The following is a 17,747-nucleotide window of genomic DNA, read 5'->3' on the forward strand; positions in this document are numbered from 1 at the left end:
TGGAGACATTCAAAACCCAGGAGCAATTGTGACGTTATCTGATTAAAATATGACCATGTAGATCATTGTTGCTACCACTGTTACATAATTGCAACAAGTCTTGTACAAAGGTTGCCAAGTAAGGTGTCTATGGAAAGGTTATGATTTGCTGAATACGATTATGCTATTTGTATGCCTGTATCGTGTTTGTATTTGAAGCTATAAGTATTGGCTCTATACTTGGATTTCAAAAGCTTGCTCCTGGGGTAATGCCCACAAGGTATTTAGCCAGCACATCTTGGAGGGACTATTCTAATTGAGTGGCCCATCAAAAGAACATTTAACTCACTTTAGACAATGCCCATCTACCCTGAATGGACTTTCCTGTGAACTTGCTGTTTGAGGTATAGATAATGACTTCTACTATGACTAAGCAGAATCATGCATGGACATGTCACTAGCCCATGTGACTCCAAACACCATCTTGTCACCTGTGATCTTCCACAAGCAGTGCTGAAGCCTTTGTTTGAAACAATGGGTTTTCCTCCACATAGCAGAAGCTATAAAAGGCCCTGGAAATACCTCCATTTTGCCTCTTTCCTGCTCAAACCTCTAGACTTATACTAATGGGAGCATTCTAACCAAGGGATCGAGGACCTTCCAATGATTTGGAAGCAACCAGAGACTTGACTTAAGCCACCAGTTTATTGCATTACTGCTACAAGCCTGAACCAAGAACTTTGCAATTACTATATATATTTGATTCCTTTAACTAATTTTATCTCTCACTTTTCTTTCTCTTTTGATAAATAAACCTTTACATTTTAGATACTAAGGGATTGACAACAGCATGATTATTGGGTAAGATCTGAGTGATATTGACCTGTGTGTGTGGCTGGTCCTTTGGGATCAGAACTCTTTGTTTGATGAAACTGGTTTTAAGGAGCCCATTCATCTTGAAGTCTGGTGTTTTTGGTGGTGATCCAAGAACTGGAATATCTAAGGCAACTGCTTTTCTGACTTCTTGTTAGCCAGTGAGGTGAAACAGAAGTTTGCTTTTGTTGCTGGTTTGGTATATCTTTTGGGGCAATAACCACCAGTTTTGGGGTGTATCTGCCCTATTTATCAGCAGTTTGTCCTGAATTTGGTATTCTCAGTTGTGACCCATGGAGACCCGGTTACAGCAATTTACAGTATTCTTGGAAAAGAGAGAGTAAGGTGAGTAACTACATTAGCTCTTTACATAATTAATTTAATCTGATCTTTTAGTTTTTTGTCTCTTTCCCTCCAACCTGACCCTGCACACCAGTGCAGACTGACAAATGGATGCAGGGATGTCCAGGAATACATACAGCCTGCTGCTGAAGTGACTCTGTTGCTATATCAACACTGTGGATACAGATGCTAAGTAATGATCATAGCAGCCAGCCAGCCCCCAGAGATTATGTATTAACTACAAGCATAGTTAAGGGCATGAAGCTTAATTGCTGGGCTAAGAAAATCCTTTTCTGAGAATATAATGCAAATCAGTTCAGACTGCTCAAAGCTGACAGTTCTGCATGAAGGATAGGAACTCTCCAAAGTGGGAGCTAAGTTACTTGACATTTTGAAGTTCTTTGTTTTGGGTTGAGGAAATGTCAGTGCACTGTATCACTACTGAAAACATTTTCACACACAATATTAGCACAAGTTACAGCTGGTGCGATATACTTCTGAATGGCTTAGTAACTTCAAAATGTAACTTGGACCTAGTTGTAAGCCAAATTCAGCCCCTCATGCCATTATGCCAGTGACAATTGCTGGAGCAGAGTATGCTTCCTCCCTGGAATCCTAGAAATGTAGAGGTGGATGGGGCCTTGAGAGGTCATCTAATCCATCTCTCTGTGCTAGGTAGGACCAAGAACACCTAGCCCATTCCTGCCAGGTGTTTGTCCAGCCTATTCTTAAAAACCTCCAATGATGGGGATTCTACAACCTCTCTTGGAAGCCTATTCCAGAGCTTAACTACCTTTTATGGTGAGAAAGCTTTTCCTAATAGCTAACCTAAATCTCCTTTGCTGCAGATTAAGCCCGTTACCTCTTGTCCTACCTACAGTGACTATGGAGAACAATTGATCATCATCCTCTTTGTAACAGCCCTTAACATATTTTTGAAGACTGCTATCAGGTTGTCTTTTCTCAAGACTAAACATGCCCAGTTTTTTTAGCCTTTCCTCATAGGTCAGGTTTTCTGAAGCTTTTATCATTTTTATTGCTCTCCTCTGGGCTCTCTCCAATTTGTCCACATGCCCCTTAAGATTGGAGGAGAAGGCCAGTAGGGACTCGTGTGGAGATGGCTATACTAGCTTTACACCAGAGTGTAGATACCGCATTAAGTCGATATAAGTTGTCATTCAAGGGGTGATTTTTACACCCTAAGCGATGTAACTTACTCATGTCAACTTAAGCAGTAGTGTAGACAAGGCCTAAATTTAATGTATTTTTATTAGAGCTGGTTGAAAATCAGACACAAATAATTGTGAATATTTCATCAACATTTTTCTCCCATTTTTTGGGTCAACATTTGAAATCTGAAGAATTTCAACCACCTTTATTTTTTTAGTGATCCAAGGGGCCATTTCTGTGGGAGGAATGACTCTGTACAGGTCAGTTTCAACTCACAGAGTTCCTCTGGGGCAAGTGGGGCAAAGATCTTCTAAACCTGAGGACATGCATGTCAGCAACTCACATGGCTCTCCAGTCATTGAGGGTGAGGGGCCACTCTCATTACCACTACAAAAGTTATTTTTCCTCCCTTGGTATCCTACTGTTAATTGGATTGTCTTGTTAGACTGACCTCACACTTGGTAAGGCAACTCCCATCTTTTCATGTATTTATACCTGCTCCTGTATTTTTCACTTCACGCATCTGATGAAGTGGGTTCTAGCCCCCGAAAGCTTATGCCCAAATAAAGTTGTTCGTCTCTAAGGTGCCACCAGGACTCCTCGTTGTTTTTGCTGATACAGACTAACACGGCTACCACTCTGAAACCTGTCATCCAGGGGCCCAGTGTCTCAGCATGGTCCCCACCCCGCTATGACAGCATGGTTTCAAAGAACCCTTTCCCAGGGCATGTCCCAAACTCACCCTTGGATGCCCAGAGGGGATGTTTCAGTGGAGAGGGGAGGAAAGGTCGTAAGAAGCATTCGGCATTATTACAGCCATTCAAATCCTCACACGTTGTAAGGGACAATACCTCGCTCTACACCTACAGAGTCCAAATATAAAAGAAGTTTTTACAAAGCTGGGGGAAGAGGATAAGGATGCTTCTTTTTAGGCTCAAATCCCTCATCCCCCCCCGAGACCCCATGTCACAGGGTGGCTGACTCTTTAAGGGGAGTCAGGGCTCACTCTCACCGGACAGGAGCCAGTTTCGGCCAATGGTAAGAAATTAACTGCATAGGCGGATGGATGGCAGCTAACTGCCTAACGGATCTGATCAAAGGCTACCAAAGCTCAGTTTGAAGGCGAGTGCTCCCGGACAGAGGCGCCAGGCGGGCTGCTGCCTGGCTTACAGTACACAGGCCAGACAGATGGCTGTGGGACTCCTGACCCAGGCAGCAACCCTCCCGCTAGCATCCCTCTCCCTCAGAGCCGTCTCCCTCTTTCTAGCTGAGCGCCGGTGGCCTTTTTAGGTGCCAGGGCTCCAAACCCAATTAGCGGCCAAACAGCCACCTCGACAGCTGAGTGCGCACAGGGGGGCTGCGGCTTCCTCCTAGCGACCCCTCAGGGGCAGCCGGGGCCCTGCTCCCCCTAACAGGAGCCTGGCACCCCCCCAGGTCCCTCACTCGCAGAGGCCAGGAGTGGCCTGGCTAGGGGATGGGCCAGGCCAGGCCAGGCCCAGCAGGGGCTCACTTCGCAGCGGCCCCCAGTCCTGGCACTTGTCCCCCGCTGCGCTAAGAGGCTCCTGGGCGCTGCTCGTACGGGGAGGGGGGGGTGGCGGCGGCAGCAGGGCCCCGATTCTGCCCAGGAGCCCGCGCGCTGGGCCATGGCTGGTGACCGCAGCCCGGTGCAAGGGAAGGGGCCGGGCGGGGGCTGCGGGGCGTGCGCCGGTGTCTGCCGGCCGGGGCGGCCGCTGCGTGTGTGCGCGCCGCGTCTGGCCAGGCGGCGCCGGGAGCCGGCGGGGAGAGACGCGCTCGGCTGCGGGCTGGGCCATGGCGACCGACAGTAAGTTCGAGCCCCGGGGGCCCCCCTCCGCCTCTGTCCCGGCCGGGGAGCTGCGGCGATGGCTGGCTGGGACCGGGGGGACCGGCCTGGCCAGGGGTGAAGCCCCAGCCCCGCCTCCCCGCTGTCCCTTTAGCGTAACCTCCCTCCCCCCCAGCACCCGCCCCCAAACCCTGCCAGCCCCGCTCCTCTGCCCAGCCCCTCCCGGCTTCAACCCCCCCCAGCCCCTAGTTCCTCAATCCCCTTGGCCCCCAGCTGCCTGCAGCCCTCTCTGCGCCCCCCCCCCCCGCCTCCCTTAGCCGGGCTGCAACCCTCCCCCCTCTCAGCCTTCCCACCCCCCACCTGCCCCAGCTCCCCCACGACTCCTGCACCCTTCTGAGCAATGGGGAGAGGGAGAATTGCCTGGCATGTCCTCGGCCCTTGGCCTTCCCCTTTCTCCAGGTCTCTTCCCCTGCCCTGCACCTGCTGCTAGGCAGGAAAACTGCCTGGGGCTTTATAGGCAGGGCTCAGGGAAGCCTTGCTAAAAAAGGCAGGATTTTCCTGTGGTCACCAGAGCAGAGAGAAATGTCACCTGTTAGGAGAGGGGCTTCCAGTGATAGTGATGTTGGCTGTAAAAGGCAGCGCCTACCACTGAACTTTTGCCTTTCGGGCCCGTCCTGCTGCTAGAATGAGGAAAATCAGGCAGGCCCAGTTCAGCTACCTGCCAGCTATTCAGTGGCACCATTTTTACAGGCAGGAAGAGTGGGGTTTTTTATGGACGTGATTTTATATTTCATTTTATTTGAGAGAATAAGATTTAGGCCCGTAGGTATTGATTGACGTCTGCATTAGGGGGGCTCCTCCAGTCAGGCCAGTGGGGCTGTGTATGGGGGGCAAATTCCGTGCCTGCCTGAAGCTTGCAGTTTGGGGAGCACTGCAGTGCCCCCCTGCCTCCTCAAACCACACCCATGCTTAGGCCCAGCTGTTTAGTATAAGCCCCCAAAAGTCTAGCTCAGTGGTTCTCAACCTGTGGCCCAAGGACTGCATGCAGCCCAGTCAGCACAGAGCTGCGGCGTATGTGATATCCTCAGGGCCATACACATAGTTTTGGATGCAGCCCACATAGCACATTGTGGGCTGCATATGTGATCCACAATGGTAAACAGGTTGAGAACCACTGGCGCTCCTGAGAGACAGGACTGCTTCTTACTTTTTGTGCATATATCTCCTAGCGCAGGGGTGGGCAAACTTTTTGGGGCGAGGGCCACATCTGGGTGAGGAAATTGTATGCAGGGCCGGGGCAGGGCGGGTGGAGTGCGGGATGTGGAGGAAGGGGCTCAGGACAAGGGATTGGGGCAGAGAAGGGGTGCAGAGTGTAAGAGGGGGCTCAGGGAAGGGGGTTGGGGTACAGGAGGGGTACGGAGTGCAGGATGGGGCTCAGGGCAGGGAGTTGGGGTGCACGGGGTGCAGGGTGCAGCAGGGAGCTCAGGGCAGGTGGTTGGAATGCACAGGAGTGCAGAAAGGGGCTCAGGGCAGGGAGTTGGGTGCAGGAGGGGTGTGAGGTACAGGCAGAGGGCTTAGGGCAGGAAGTTGGGGGGCGGGGGGCAGGAGGGGTTTGAGCTCCAGCCCGGTGCCGCTTACCTAAAGTGGCTCCGGGGTGGCAGTGGCGCACACCAGGGCCAGGGCAGGCTCCCTGCATGCCTGCCCTGTCCCCACGCCACTCCAGGAAGTGCTGCGGCCCCTGGGTGGGTGGGTGGGTGGGGGGCAGAGGGCTCTGCGTGCGCACATGGAGCCCTTTGCCTCCCGGCCCGGGGGCTGCTTCTGAGAGCAGCACCAGGCCCGCAGCACCACCAGGGGTAATCCCGCGGGCCGGATCCAAAGCCCTGAAGGGCCGGATCCGGCCCGCGGGCCATAGTTTGCCCATCTCTGTCCTAGCGTGATGGGACCCTGATCTCGGCTGCAGCCTCTAGACACTACCTTTACTAATAATGGTCAGCTTCCCTTACAGGAACTGTCTAGGCTTAAGTTTTGGCTGCAGTAGTTTTATATGTACACATGTGATATCCACCTCTGTTAATTGATATAAGCCACTCTAGTGTTTGGTCACCATGTTCTGCGTTGTGCCACCTTTGATTCAGGGCAGTACTCTAAGCTTTTTGAATCACCATCCCAATCTTTGTCTTCATACTTTATACCGAAACAGACATTAATACTTGTTAAAGGTTGTTTAACTGATCCATTGCATATAGCCTGAGGGAAGAATTGTTTTTGAAAAATAGTAGAGTTCTTTAAATGATGGTATGTATCAAGTTAGAAATGGCCGAGAACAAAAACCTGACTTTGAGCTTTTTTGAAAGCAGTTAGACTATTCAGGGCATCTGTTTCCCTCTACCTTTAACTGTACAGTGATAGTTAAATATGTCTGCTGTTCCTTGATTTCTTTCAAGAGCATCTCCCTCAGGACGGATTGTCTTGGGCAAGGCCCAGATGAAATGTAGATTGTTGTGCACTGCTTTTATTGAGGCCTTAGAAGAACTATGGAATGACCTGATTTGTTCAATTTTATACGACAACGTTGTCAAACGCTGACTTTCCTCTTGTTGCTTTTATAAGTTAGCTGGGACCTGAGGGCAGTGTTGGTGCTGAATACATAATTAAAAATGGTCTTTATCATATTTTAGAATATTTTACAAATATATGAAAATACAAAGGGCCAGCTTCTCGTCCCCAGAGTGGCTGCTTTGCACTGCCCTGGCAGCACAAATGTGAGATGTATAGGTGTCAATATGCCTTGCATCTACTGTTAATAACTATAGAGCCTTCAGTCCCTTAAATAAAAAAAGCTGTCCCTCTATTGCTCCCATCTAAAACACCAACAAGATCACAAAGATGTACCTTTGTTTGCCTCTAACATCTTCCTCCAGGAATAGGAAACGGGATGTTTAAACAAAATCTTCAAGTTATTGTGTGTTACTTGGGCAAGAATCTCATAACATATATGAAGGCAAATATGTGTCTTCCCCTCTGACTAGCTAAAAAGAGCCTCCCACAGCTTGACAAACCAGGGAAACATCTTCTTGGCCTGTGCAGAGTGACCCATTGTGTCCTGTAAGTTAATCAAGTAATAGAGATGAGTTGAGAATTTTAAATCAGTTAAGAATAGCTTGTGGAGTGACCTACAGAAAGACAAAGGCTTGTAGGGGGTCAAGCTTGCTGTATCTTTCATCCCCCCCAAGTTAATTTGTCTGCCTTATTAATCAGATATACATCCCTCTGTATGCAGATGATCTGCTTTGTTTCTTCGATATAATGTCTCTTGTTCTGTTGTAATCCCTGAAGGATGTAAAATAAAAGGTATTAGTTATAAATAAGGAATGTATGGACTATGTCCACTAAATTTAGAAGAACTAAACGTTTTTCCTAAATGTTTGTTGCAGTCTGCAGGTGGTATGAATTATATGGCACCAGAAAGAAAAATAATATTGAAAAATATCATCACCTAACGAGTGCATAACTCTGCAGTAGTAAAATAAATTGTTTAAAAGTGGTGTGTGTGTGTGTAGGGGGGGAAATTCCAATTAATGGTCTGGGTTAATAGAGAAATACAGTCCTTGAAATGAATTAAGCTAGGGCTGTCAATTAATCGCATTTAGTTCATGCGATTAACTCAAAAAAAAATTAATCGTGATTAATCGCACTGCTAAACAATAGAATACCAATTGAAATGTATTCAATATTTTTTTATTTTTTTTTACATTTTCAAATATATTGATTTATATTACAACACAGAATACAAAGTGTACAGTGCTCACTTTATAGTATTATTTTTTATTACAAATATTTGCACTGTAAAAATGATAAAAGAAATAGTATTTTTCAATTCACCTCATACAAGTACTGTAGAGCAATCTCTTTATTGTGAAAGTGTAACTTACAAATGCAGATTTTTTTTGTTACATATCTGCAAAACAAAACAATGTAAAACTTTAGAGCCAGCAAGTCCACTCAGTCCTACTTCTTGTTCAGCCAATTGCTAAGACAAACAAGTTTGTTTACATTTACACTAGATAATGCTGCCTGGTTCTTATTTACAATGTCACCTGAAAGTGAGAAGAGACATTTGCATGGCACTTTTGTAGCTGGTGGTGCAAGGTACTTACGTGTTAGATATGCTAAACATTCATATGCCCCTTCATGCTTCGGCCACCATTCCAGATGACATGCTTTCATGCTAATGATGCTCTTTAAAAAAATAAAATGTTAATTAAATTTGTGACTAAACTCCTTGGAGGAGAATTGTATGTCTCCTGCTCTGTTTTACCTGCATTCTGCCATATATGTTATAGCAGTCTTGGATGATGACCCAGCACATGTTCATTTTAAGAACACTTTCGCTGCAGATTTGACAAAACGCAAAGAAGGTACCAATGTGGGATTTCTAAAGATGGCTACAGCACTCAATCCAAGGTTTAAGAATTCGAAGTGCCGTCCAAAATCTGAATGGGACGAGGTGTGGAGCATGCTTTCAGAAGTCTTAAAAGAGCAACACTCAGATGTAGAAACTACAGAACCCGAACCATCAAAAAAGAAAATCAACCTTCTGCTGGTGGCATCTGACTCAGATGATGACAATGAACATGCGTCTGCTTTGGATCATTATTGAGCAGAACCTGTCATTGGCATGGACACATATCCTCTGGAATTGTGGTTGACGCATGAAGGGACATATTAATCTTTAGCGTATCTGGCACATAAATATCTTGCGACGCCGGCTACAACAGTGCCATCCATGCAAACTCCTGGTCCCACTTTCAGGTGACGTAAACAAGAAGCGGTCAGCATTATCTCCTGCAAATTGTAACCAAACTTGTTTGTCTTAGCGATTGCCTGACGTAGGACTGAGTGGACTTGTAGGCTCTAAAGTTTTACATTGTTCTGTTTTTGAATGCAGTTTTTTTGTACATAACTCTACATTTGTAAGTTCAACTTTCATGATAAAGAGATTACACTAGAGAACTTGTATGAAGTGAATTGAAAAATACTATTTCTTTTGTTTTTTACAGTGCAAATATTTGTAATAAAAAATAAATACAAAGTGAGCACTGTACACTTTGTATTCTGTGTTGTAATGGAAATCAATATATTTGAAAATGTAGAAAACATCCAAAAATATTTAAATACATGGTATTCTGTTTAAGAGTGCGATTAATCACGATTAATTTTTTTTAATCGCTTGACAGCCCTAAATAAAACACACACAGCCTGCGATGAAGAAAGGATTACAAATATTTGTACACTGATGCCATCTCCTAGAAGTTGAAGAAAGCAACAGAGGACCTGAGAGCGAATAAAAGTGAGAGCCTTTTTGGCAAGTTCCAATAGAAATAGAAGATTTGCCCCTTCCAACGATTCCTGAAAACAGGGTATAAAATTGAGATCACTGTGTGGGATCTCAGAGTTCGCTGAACCCGCCAAAGAAGCTGTTGAACTCGTAAAGTGCTATTAGACACTTGGGCCAGACCATGTGACTAGCTCTCCCCTATCACAAGCTTGCAAGGACTGAGGAGTGGCGGTGAGATTTCATTTCAGAGGCTGTATTTCTCTTGGTGGTCTTTAATAGAAGTAACTGAAAGTTTCCTTGTTGAGTCTGTACTCTTTCTAATGAAACCTCAAGGAACCATATTCCGTATTTTAACTAAGTGATGCTATATGCATGTTCCTCCTTTGTAAATCCAAATAGATTGGCTTATGGGAGCCTCAAACAATAATTTTAAGTAGTTCCTTTTGGTGATATAAACTAGTTCCACTCAAACCAAGCACAAGGAATAGCGGACTATTCGTAAGAGTGCCTTAAGACAAAGTGCATTTTAACTTTCGAGAGAATTATTTGAAGTGTGATAAGTGTATCAGGAATAGTGAAGAATTGATATGATTACAATTAAATGTAGTAAGAAGTCCTGGTGATTAGTACAGCTGCTGGGCCTTGACTTTGACCTGTGACAATTGCTTGCAGGACTGCATGTGTGTTTTGGGTTCAAAACATTGCTGGAACGTTTGGGATATCTAAACATGACTTATAAAACTGTTGATTATATTTCTGTGTGGTTGCAAATAGCTGTGTCCTGATCTGAGAAACACTATTGAAGATAAAAGTTGATCTGAGAAGAACCTAACATTATAATTTGTAAGCTAATTCCATGTAGATGGTAGCTATGATATTTATCCAATTGGATTTCAGCTTTAAAATCTAACTGGCACATTGGGAGTCGGTTTTTATGAATTTACCAGCCATGTTGCCGGAGCAGTTGCAAAGCTGGCTGAACTGAGCATCTGAGGATTCCCCCGGCCTGGGGAAAGTTGTGGATGGAGTAGAGCCCCCATAGTGGCCTCTATGGCAGCAGCATCTCATGGGGGCCATCCCTGGCAGAAAGGGGTATGACCAGAGCATCTCTATTTGTCAGTGATTCCTGGTGGCCAGCGGCAGCCAGGTGTATGTTAGAGCAGCCCTGATCCATCAATTGTCCTTTTTGTCTCAAGGATTGGGGGTGAGGGGAATAAAGAGGGGCGTGTATGGCAATCTTGACCCTACCTGAGGCTGCACCACTGGTCAGGGCCAGCAAGTACCAAAAAAACCTGAATAATTTTAATGCATATCTAACATTAGGGGTCTGTTCCTCATAGTAGTAGATCCATTCAGGGTTCATGAGACTCTTATCAAATGGCAGCTGTTCCAAGAGGGAATAAACTGTAAAGAAAAGAAGAATCAGAAGAGAAAGAGAGGAGAATTGCTATCAGAACACCAGTCTGTTTAAGGCAGTCACTTTTAAATACTAGAAAATGTTGGATGTTTCTGTATTGAAGATGAATTCCAGATCTTCTTGAAGTTTTTTAAGTTGATATTTTAGGATTTTTCTTTTTTCGTCACATGGAGTTGATTATGACATTCATAGTTTTTTAAACACCTGTTCTGGATATTTATTTTGAAGATGATTTATTGTATTTACATTAATGTCTGAGTAGGTTCAGGTAATCTTGGAGTAGGCATGTCTCTGTGTTTCCACAGGTAGCTGCAAAGGGCCACAGGTTTCCAAACATGTTTCTGGTTTTATACTCCTAGTTCTGTGGGTTGAATCAGCTGTGTGCAAATGTGACAGATTTTTAGACCATTGTTACCTGTTTTATGGGCTCAAACCTTGTTTGTTATGAAACACTTTTGTAGATGTCAAAATAGAGTGGATTGTTTTTAAAATAATGTAAAATGCTTTGGCTTGTTTAGGAGGCACAGTGACGTCAAAAGGCAGCTTTTACAAGGAAGCCTAGGAAAATCATTGCCACAAGATGTTGAAGCAAAGAGCATAGCCAGGTTCGAAAGAGAACTGGAGATTTATAGAACCAACCAGAATACCGACAATTACAAGGCTTCAATTTTGGAAACACTCATACCTCTGCTTAACTTTACCATGTGAATTTAGCCCTGTTGATATCAACAGGACTGCACCAGTGGACCACAGATGGGTAAAATATGTTGATCTGTGAAAATACAGAAAACTTCATGTTGGTATTATACTTTGAGAGAGTCCATTTGACACTTCCTCTGTTGGTATAAGCTTGTCATTTGCTCAAGTGACTTTCTCATCAGACCTGTGTTTCATAGCTGTTTTGACTATTCTTACTGACTTGGAGTTGATTGGTGCTTCCTCTGCAGAAAGATGACTCTACTGGCTTTAATGAAAGCTACCAGTGTTTTTGAGGTAGGTCCAGTCACAGGTGACTTTTGTGGGTGCTTAAGATGGAAGTTTTGTCTAAGGGTGGTAAGGGTATTTTTAATATCACAGCTAAGTATCTGCATTCTCTTCTCAGTCGCACCAGTTCAGTACACCATGAAGCCAATAGGGTTGGCACTGATGTGACTGAATATAATTTAACCCTTAAAGTTCCAATAAGGCCAGGTCTAATTTTATCAGCAAGTGTGGTCCTGAGATGGGAGAGTCTCCAGTGCCTACCGTTTCGGTGAGGCATGCTTTGGGGGGTGAATAAAGGATCTGGAGTTCTTTAGAAATCTCGTGGATGTGGAGAAGGAAGTCGTACCATAGCTATGTTTTTAAGCCTTGTCCCAATGCGGGTCAGTGGTACCATGACTCAGTCCCCTTTGTTTAACTCCCACATCAATGCACTGGGCACATCAATGCACTGGACCATTCATACTCATGGACCATTCATACTCTCACTGAAAGCAATGACTCTGGAACACTTTTTACAGTGGGGATGTTGAAAGCCAGTGGTCCCCAAACTTTTTACCCTGCACCCCCTTACTCCTGTCCGGGCCGTGGCTTGGGCGGGGGTGCAGACAAATGTCAGGGTGAGTCAGCTGGGACCACAGCTGCGGGTGGGAGCAGAGCCCCGGGTGTGGGGCCGGCAGCCAGAACCCCGGGTGCGGGGCCAGGAGCAGAGCCCTGGGTGCAAGTGTGGTGGGAGCAGGGCCGGCTCCAGACCCCAGCGCGGCCCTTTCCCGGGGGGGCGGCAGGCTGGGCCGGCGGACCTGCCGCAGTCATGCCTGCGGCTGCGGGAGGTCCACCGGAGCCCCGGTACGACCGGACCTGCCGCAGGCATGACTGCGGAGGGGGCGCTCGTCCCGCGGCTCGGCTGGACCTCCTGCAGGCATGACTGCGGCAGCTCAAGCGGAGCCGCCGGACGTGCGAACCGTCCGCAGCTGCGGGAGGTCCAGCCGAGCCGCGCGACCAGCGGACCCTCCGCAGTCATGCCCGCGGGAGGTCTGCTGCTCCCGCGGCTCCGGGGCGCCTCCCGCGCATGACTGCTTGGGGCGGCCAAAAAGGTAGAGCCACCCCTGGGTGGGAGTGGGGACCCTGGGCATGGGTCTGGTGGCAGACGGGACCCTGTGCAAAACCTGGGGGTGCTGCAATACCCCCACACCTTTAGTTCCCGAGCCTGTGACTTAAAGGGTCTGTAAAGTCCTTTAGTTTGAATTGGACTTAAGTGAACAAGTGGGTTTATCTGAACAAGTCACCCACGGTGATGGCCGTGGGATAAGAACGTGAGCAGAATAATCATCTTCTGAGAGTGGCGGGAGAGGGAAATCCACAGGAAAATATGGGTCTGTTACAGCTCCCATCTACAGAGCCTGTTTTTTTAGCTCAAGATATAGAAATGCATTTTTAGCTCTCAAGGTCCCTGCTTCAATCCCTGGTGCCAGGCAAGGTGGCTGCCATCACATATACATGTGCAAAGGGTGGGGATGAGATTTGGCAAATAAACACGTGCTCAAAAATTTGCAGGCAGGATTAGTGGATGTCTGTTAAAAACAGGCTGTCACTGCTCAGAACATTTGAAGTCTCATTCTCTGGCGTGGTGACTTGCCTTTTCTCTCTGGATGGCATAAAGACATTAGGGTTGTGGTATTGCTGGAGATGATTCCTGCGACTTTTGGCTAGCAATGGGTAAGCACCATGTATTGTGCTGTCAGAGAAGGGAATGCACCAGCCCATTGAATATGCATTTTAGATACAAGACTTTACTGAATGGTGTTACCCAGAGTTCTTGCAACCCAAAGCTCTTGGTAACTTTTACTCTGTGCGAGGAGGTGTCAGGAAATAAATCAGGGGAGACACGGCCGTCTGACCGATAGATGGCTGGCACAAACAGGGCAACACAAGAGTGCTTTCACTTAAAGCTAAACTTTACTGGACTCAAGCACTTACCCACATCTGCAACAGGTTAGTAACACACCCCCAGCCCTGGATAATTACCAAAGCTGAGTGTGGCTTTTGAGTGACACAGTGGCAGGCTTCCGGTGGCCAAATCTTCCGTCTGCTGGTGGGGACCGTGAGATGTATCCAGAGGGAGAGTTCAAAGGGAGTCCAAAAGAGTCCCCGATTGAGTCCAACTATCTCAAGCTTTTCCCCCTTATTTATACATTAGTAATAGAATGACATGTCCCTTAAAGAAACCTTGTTAAGTAAGCAATTTCAATGATCCAGCAAGAGGTTCCTTCTGATTATTGGTTAACCAGGTGTGGGTCTTTCCAGGGTTTGCAGCCTTGAGACCCCAATAGATATTCCTGAGGGTACATCCTGCTCTTTTAAAATGTACGTATCAGCAACTTCAACTCAATTTTTATCAGGAAGGACACGGGGTCAAGCTGCCCTTGCTGTGGCACCCCAAACCACCCTCCCCTCCTGCCTTAGTCGAGCTGAGATTGCTGAATAGCCAATTTACAGCTTACTGACTAGGCCGCCTTTAACAATAAGCCATAGTGGTTTTAGGCACTTTACTGGTTTGCCAAAGTCTCCCTGTACAGTGTTACACAGGCCCATACAAAAATGCTTCCTTTGACTTCTTTTCAGATAGCCAGTACCTGCTCAGATATCTTGATTTTTGTTGTGTTAACCATTTTTGTGTCATTTGATGTTCTGTTGACTGAATTCTCCCTGTCCAATTGGAGGCTTGTGTTGTGTCAGTCTGTCTAGTGATTGTAAAGCAAATCTTGAAAAATGTCTGCTTAGTTAAAAATATTGCTTGTGATCATAGGTTCTTTTCTTAATACTCAGGACACACTGAATTTTCTAAAAGAGCTTTTGTTTGTGCTTATAACGTGTCTCCGTGGAATAACATTGAAAGGAAAATGTGGATTAAAACTTCAGTGATATGTCATTTGAAGATTATTTTAAATCACTGTTTAATTCTTGATCGGTGTTCAAATGGAAGCAGTGTTCAAAAGGAAGCCTTCTGTGCAGGGGGAATTTTCATTTTTAATTTGGCAGTGTAATCAGAATTTAGAACCCAAGGAGGAATTTAGAACCCATAGAATTTAGAACCCATGGAATTAACATTGTTCTCTCTGGATATATGCAACCTTGTGTGCACCTCTGGGAGGAGGAATGCAGGAGGTGTGGTACTGCTGAAGAAATGGTAGACAATTAAAGGGGGGAGGCAGCATTTGTCACATTAGAGAGAGCTTAATGGGCTCCCCTGGTTGTGATATATCTTTATAGTCTCCTAAAGAGCTTTGAAAATCTACCCCCCAAAGTCATACTAATATCTGGTGTGCACTAGCCAAAGCCACTAGTGTGTATTGTGGTCACAGTGCAGTGGGTGCATAAACTCTTTCTGTAGACTGTAGGCATTCAAATAGAATAAATATTAAGCAAAACTTTCAAGTGGATGAGACAGTTTAACATTGGCCCAGTGCTACAAGTGCATACTCAGGTGAGAAGCCAAGTCACTCACCTGAATAAAGGTTTGCGGGATCAGGTTCCATGTTATACTTTGTTTATGCCCTAGTGATTTATTCCAGATGGTGCTATCCTTTCTCTAATGAGCCATCTGCAACATTCTGTAACATTTTAGTGTCTGAGTGTTCTTTTGATCCTGGTGTACCAGAGAACATCAGACCATCGGGTCTGGCTGAGATCTTCTCCAGCATTGGTGGGCTGTAGGATTACACTAATGCAAATAAGAATGGTAATAATCACCATTGGGGAATTATCTGAAAATGCGAGGCAGCATCTACATTTAAAAAGAAGCATCATTGATCCCTTATTTCCTTGAGACAGGCTGATGTCCTAATCAATGAGGGTAAGTAGCTTTCTTGTTCATTTTCCTTTTGTATGATCTATTGCTGATTGCTGTTGTGCATTGCGTGTGTGATCAATTATTCATTAAGGGGTTGATTCTGATCTGTCTGGAAATAAAAAGGAGAGTAACTCCCCAAATCTATCATATTTCTGCCTGCCTGAAAACACAATTTATGCTGTGTTTTTCTCATCCTGTTTTGGCAGATGTATCTATTTCTGGGCAGGAATTTCACATCTGTGCTGTCAACTGTGTTTTGGGCTTACCCATCAAAATGGCTGTGAATAGGTCCCACTTGTGTGTATTTTAATCTACCATGGATCTCCTTTTGGAGAATAGTTTCCTAAATATTTTCTTTACTAAATGTAACATAGACCAGTACAGTGACTGATGACAGTGTTATATGATCAGCAAACAATTAACTGAAACTGCAGGTCCAAACAGTTTACTCACGATGTTTTTGCTTCATTTCTTGTCTCCTCTTCATAGCTATTGCAGTCACAGATTAGATACAGACCAGTAATTCTGCATGCCTGACTTGCATTAGAGCATTTTGCACTGACGGTGTTTTGTGGTCTGGCTCTGTGAGGTGCAAGGCAAACCGTAAGCTGGCTTTTTGCCCATGATATGCCCCCTACGCCGGGTTGACTCGGAGGCAGCATGTAAACACGCCTTTTGCTTTGCTGAGAGAGAGGAGAGGGATTATGTGGCAGAAATGCTGCAGTCCCCTCTTGCATTTTGTGTGACCCCCTTTCAATTCATTTGTAGAGTGACCACGTGTCCCTGAAAATTGGGATTTCCTGGCTGTCCCAGTGGTAAGAGGGACCGCTTCAGGTTAGGGCTACCATTGCATGAAAGGGATCTCTCAGCTGCTCCCTAGGGCAGGGTTGTTTTGTCTTCCTGCAACAGCCCTTCCTTTTTCTCTGGTAAGATGACTTTTTGCACAGTAGGCCTACATACCCTTTATGGGGCTTTACAACCTGGAAGGGTGGGGATATTTTATTACTCCTTAGATTTCTCATTAACTGAGGAGTATTGTGCATAATGTATCCGTCACAGATGGGAAAAACTTCGCATGGGTGGAGTGTCAACCCCCCACACAAGTGATGCCTCTAAGCTCTGGATTTGGCCCGTGCAATCTGATGGAGCTGAAAGATGTGTAAAATCACAGGCACGCAGGCAGCTCCATATTGGCTGCATGTCTGAGGAGGTATGTGTGTGCTGGGCCTGCACCAAGTGTAGCACACAGAATAGAGTGCGCTCCTGACCGGCTTCCTTCGGAGGGTTGCTTGGGAGGCCTAGTCTACACAAGAGAGTTAGGTTGCAGTAAGTTGCTTGTGCATCAGAATTCTGGGTCTAAAGGTTAGGGCGTTTGTTGCTGTTTTTAAAATAGTTTTTCTGAGCACGCCTGCACAAACACACACGCGCACAGCTATTCATCCTTGAAATGTTGGCTATAAAACCAGTGCTGTTTGTTCTTGTCGAGATCTGAAAATCTCCCTGCGGTGTTTGCAAGCCACAGCTTGGATTCTCCCCTGTAGTGCAGCTGCTTTAGTTCCAATATCCACCATCAGTGTGCATCCTAAAGCCAGGGTAGCTGGTCACAGGAGCATCACCCCAGCATAGGGAGAGCACCAGCAGTACCGAGCTCGGTAAGTTAGAGCAGATCTCATTCCCTAGCGTAAAGGGACCCCCCGCCCCGCCAACTCCTGGCTGGCTTAAAGGTGTCATAGTTGGCTCCGGGGCACCTGCAGTGTGTGTGGGGGAAAAGGAGGGAGGGATGGATAGGAGGGCATAAGGCAGGATTACACAGAGCTCTAGCTGAAACTCCAGCAGCATAATTTAGAGCAGCTTAGTTGTTGTTATGCCAACTTCAGTGGTCCTATGAGGTCATTATAGGACCACTGTGGGCAGCTGAGGGTTGGCTAGATCACTTATGCTTTGGCCCTGTCCTCCTTCCACATCCGACACATCCGCTCCTACCCTAACGGACCCC

At 46.0% G+C, this 17,747-nt stretch overlaps 1 protein-coding gene across 1 annotated transcript in view; it reads left to right on the top strand.

The window, feature by feature from the left end:
- Positions 1 to 4,113: 4,113 nt before the first annotated feature.
- SYT16 (synaptotagmin 16) overlaps positions 4,114 to 17,747 on the top strand; it is a 155,148-nt gene continuing 141,514 nt past the window's right edge. The window contains exon 1 of the mRNA XM_045016693.1: positions 4,114 to 4,186. Within this exon, the coding sequence (XP_044872628.1) occupies positions 4,174 to 4,186 (13 nt within the window). The 5' untranslated portion in view covers positions 4,114 to 4,173. The remainder of the gene's footprint in view (positions 4,187 to 17,747) is intronic.

Source organism: Mauremys mutica, chromosome 4 (assembly GCF_020497125.1).
Source record: "Mauremys mutica isolate MM-2020 ecotype Southern chromosome 4, ASM2049712v1, whole genome shotgun sequence".
Lineage (NCBI taxonomy): Eukaryota > Metazoa > Chordata > Testudines > Geoemydidae > Mauremys > Mauremys mutica.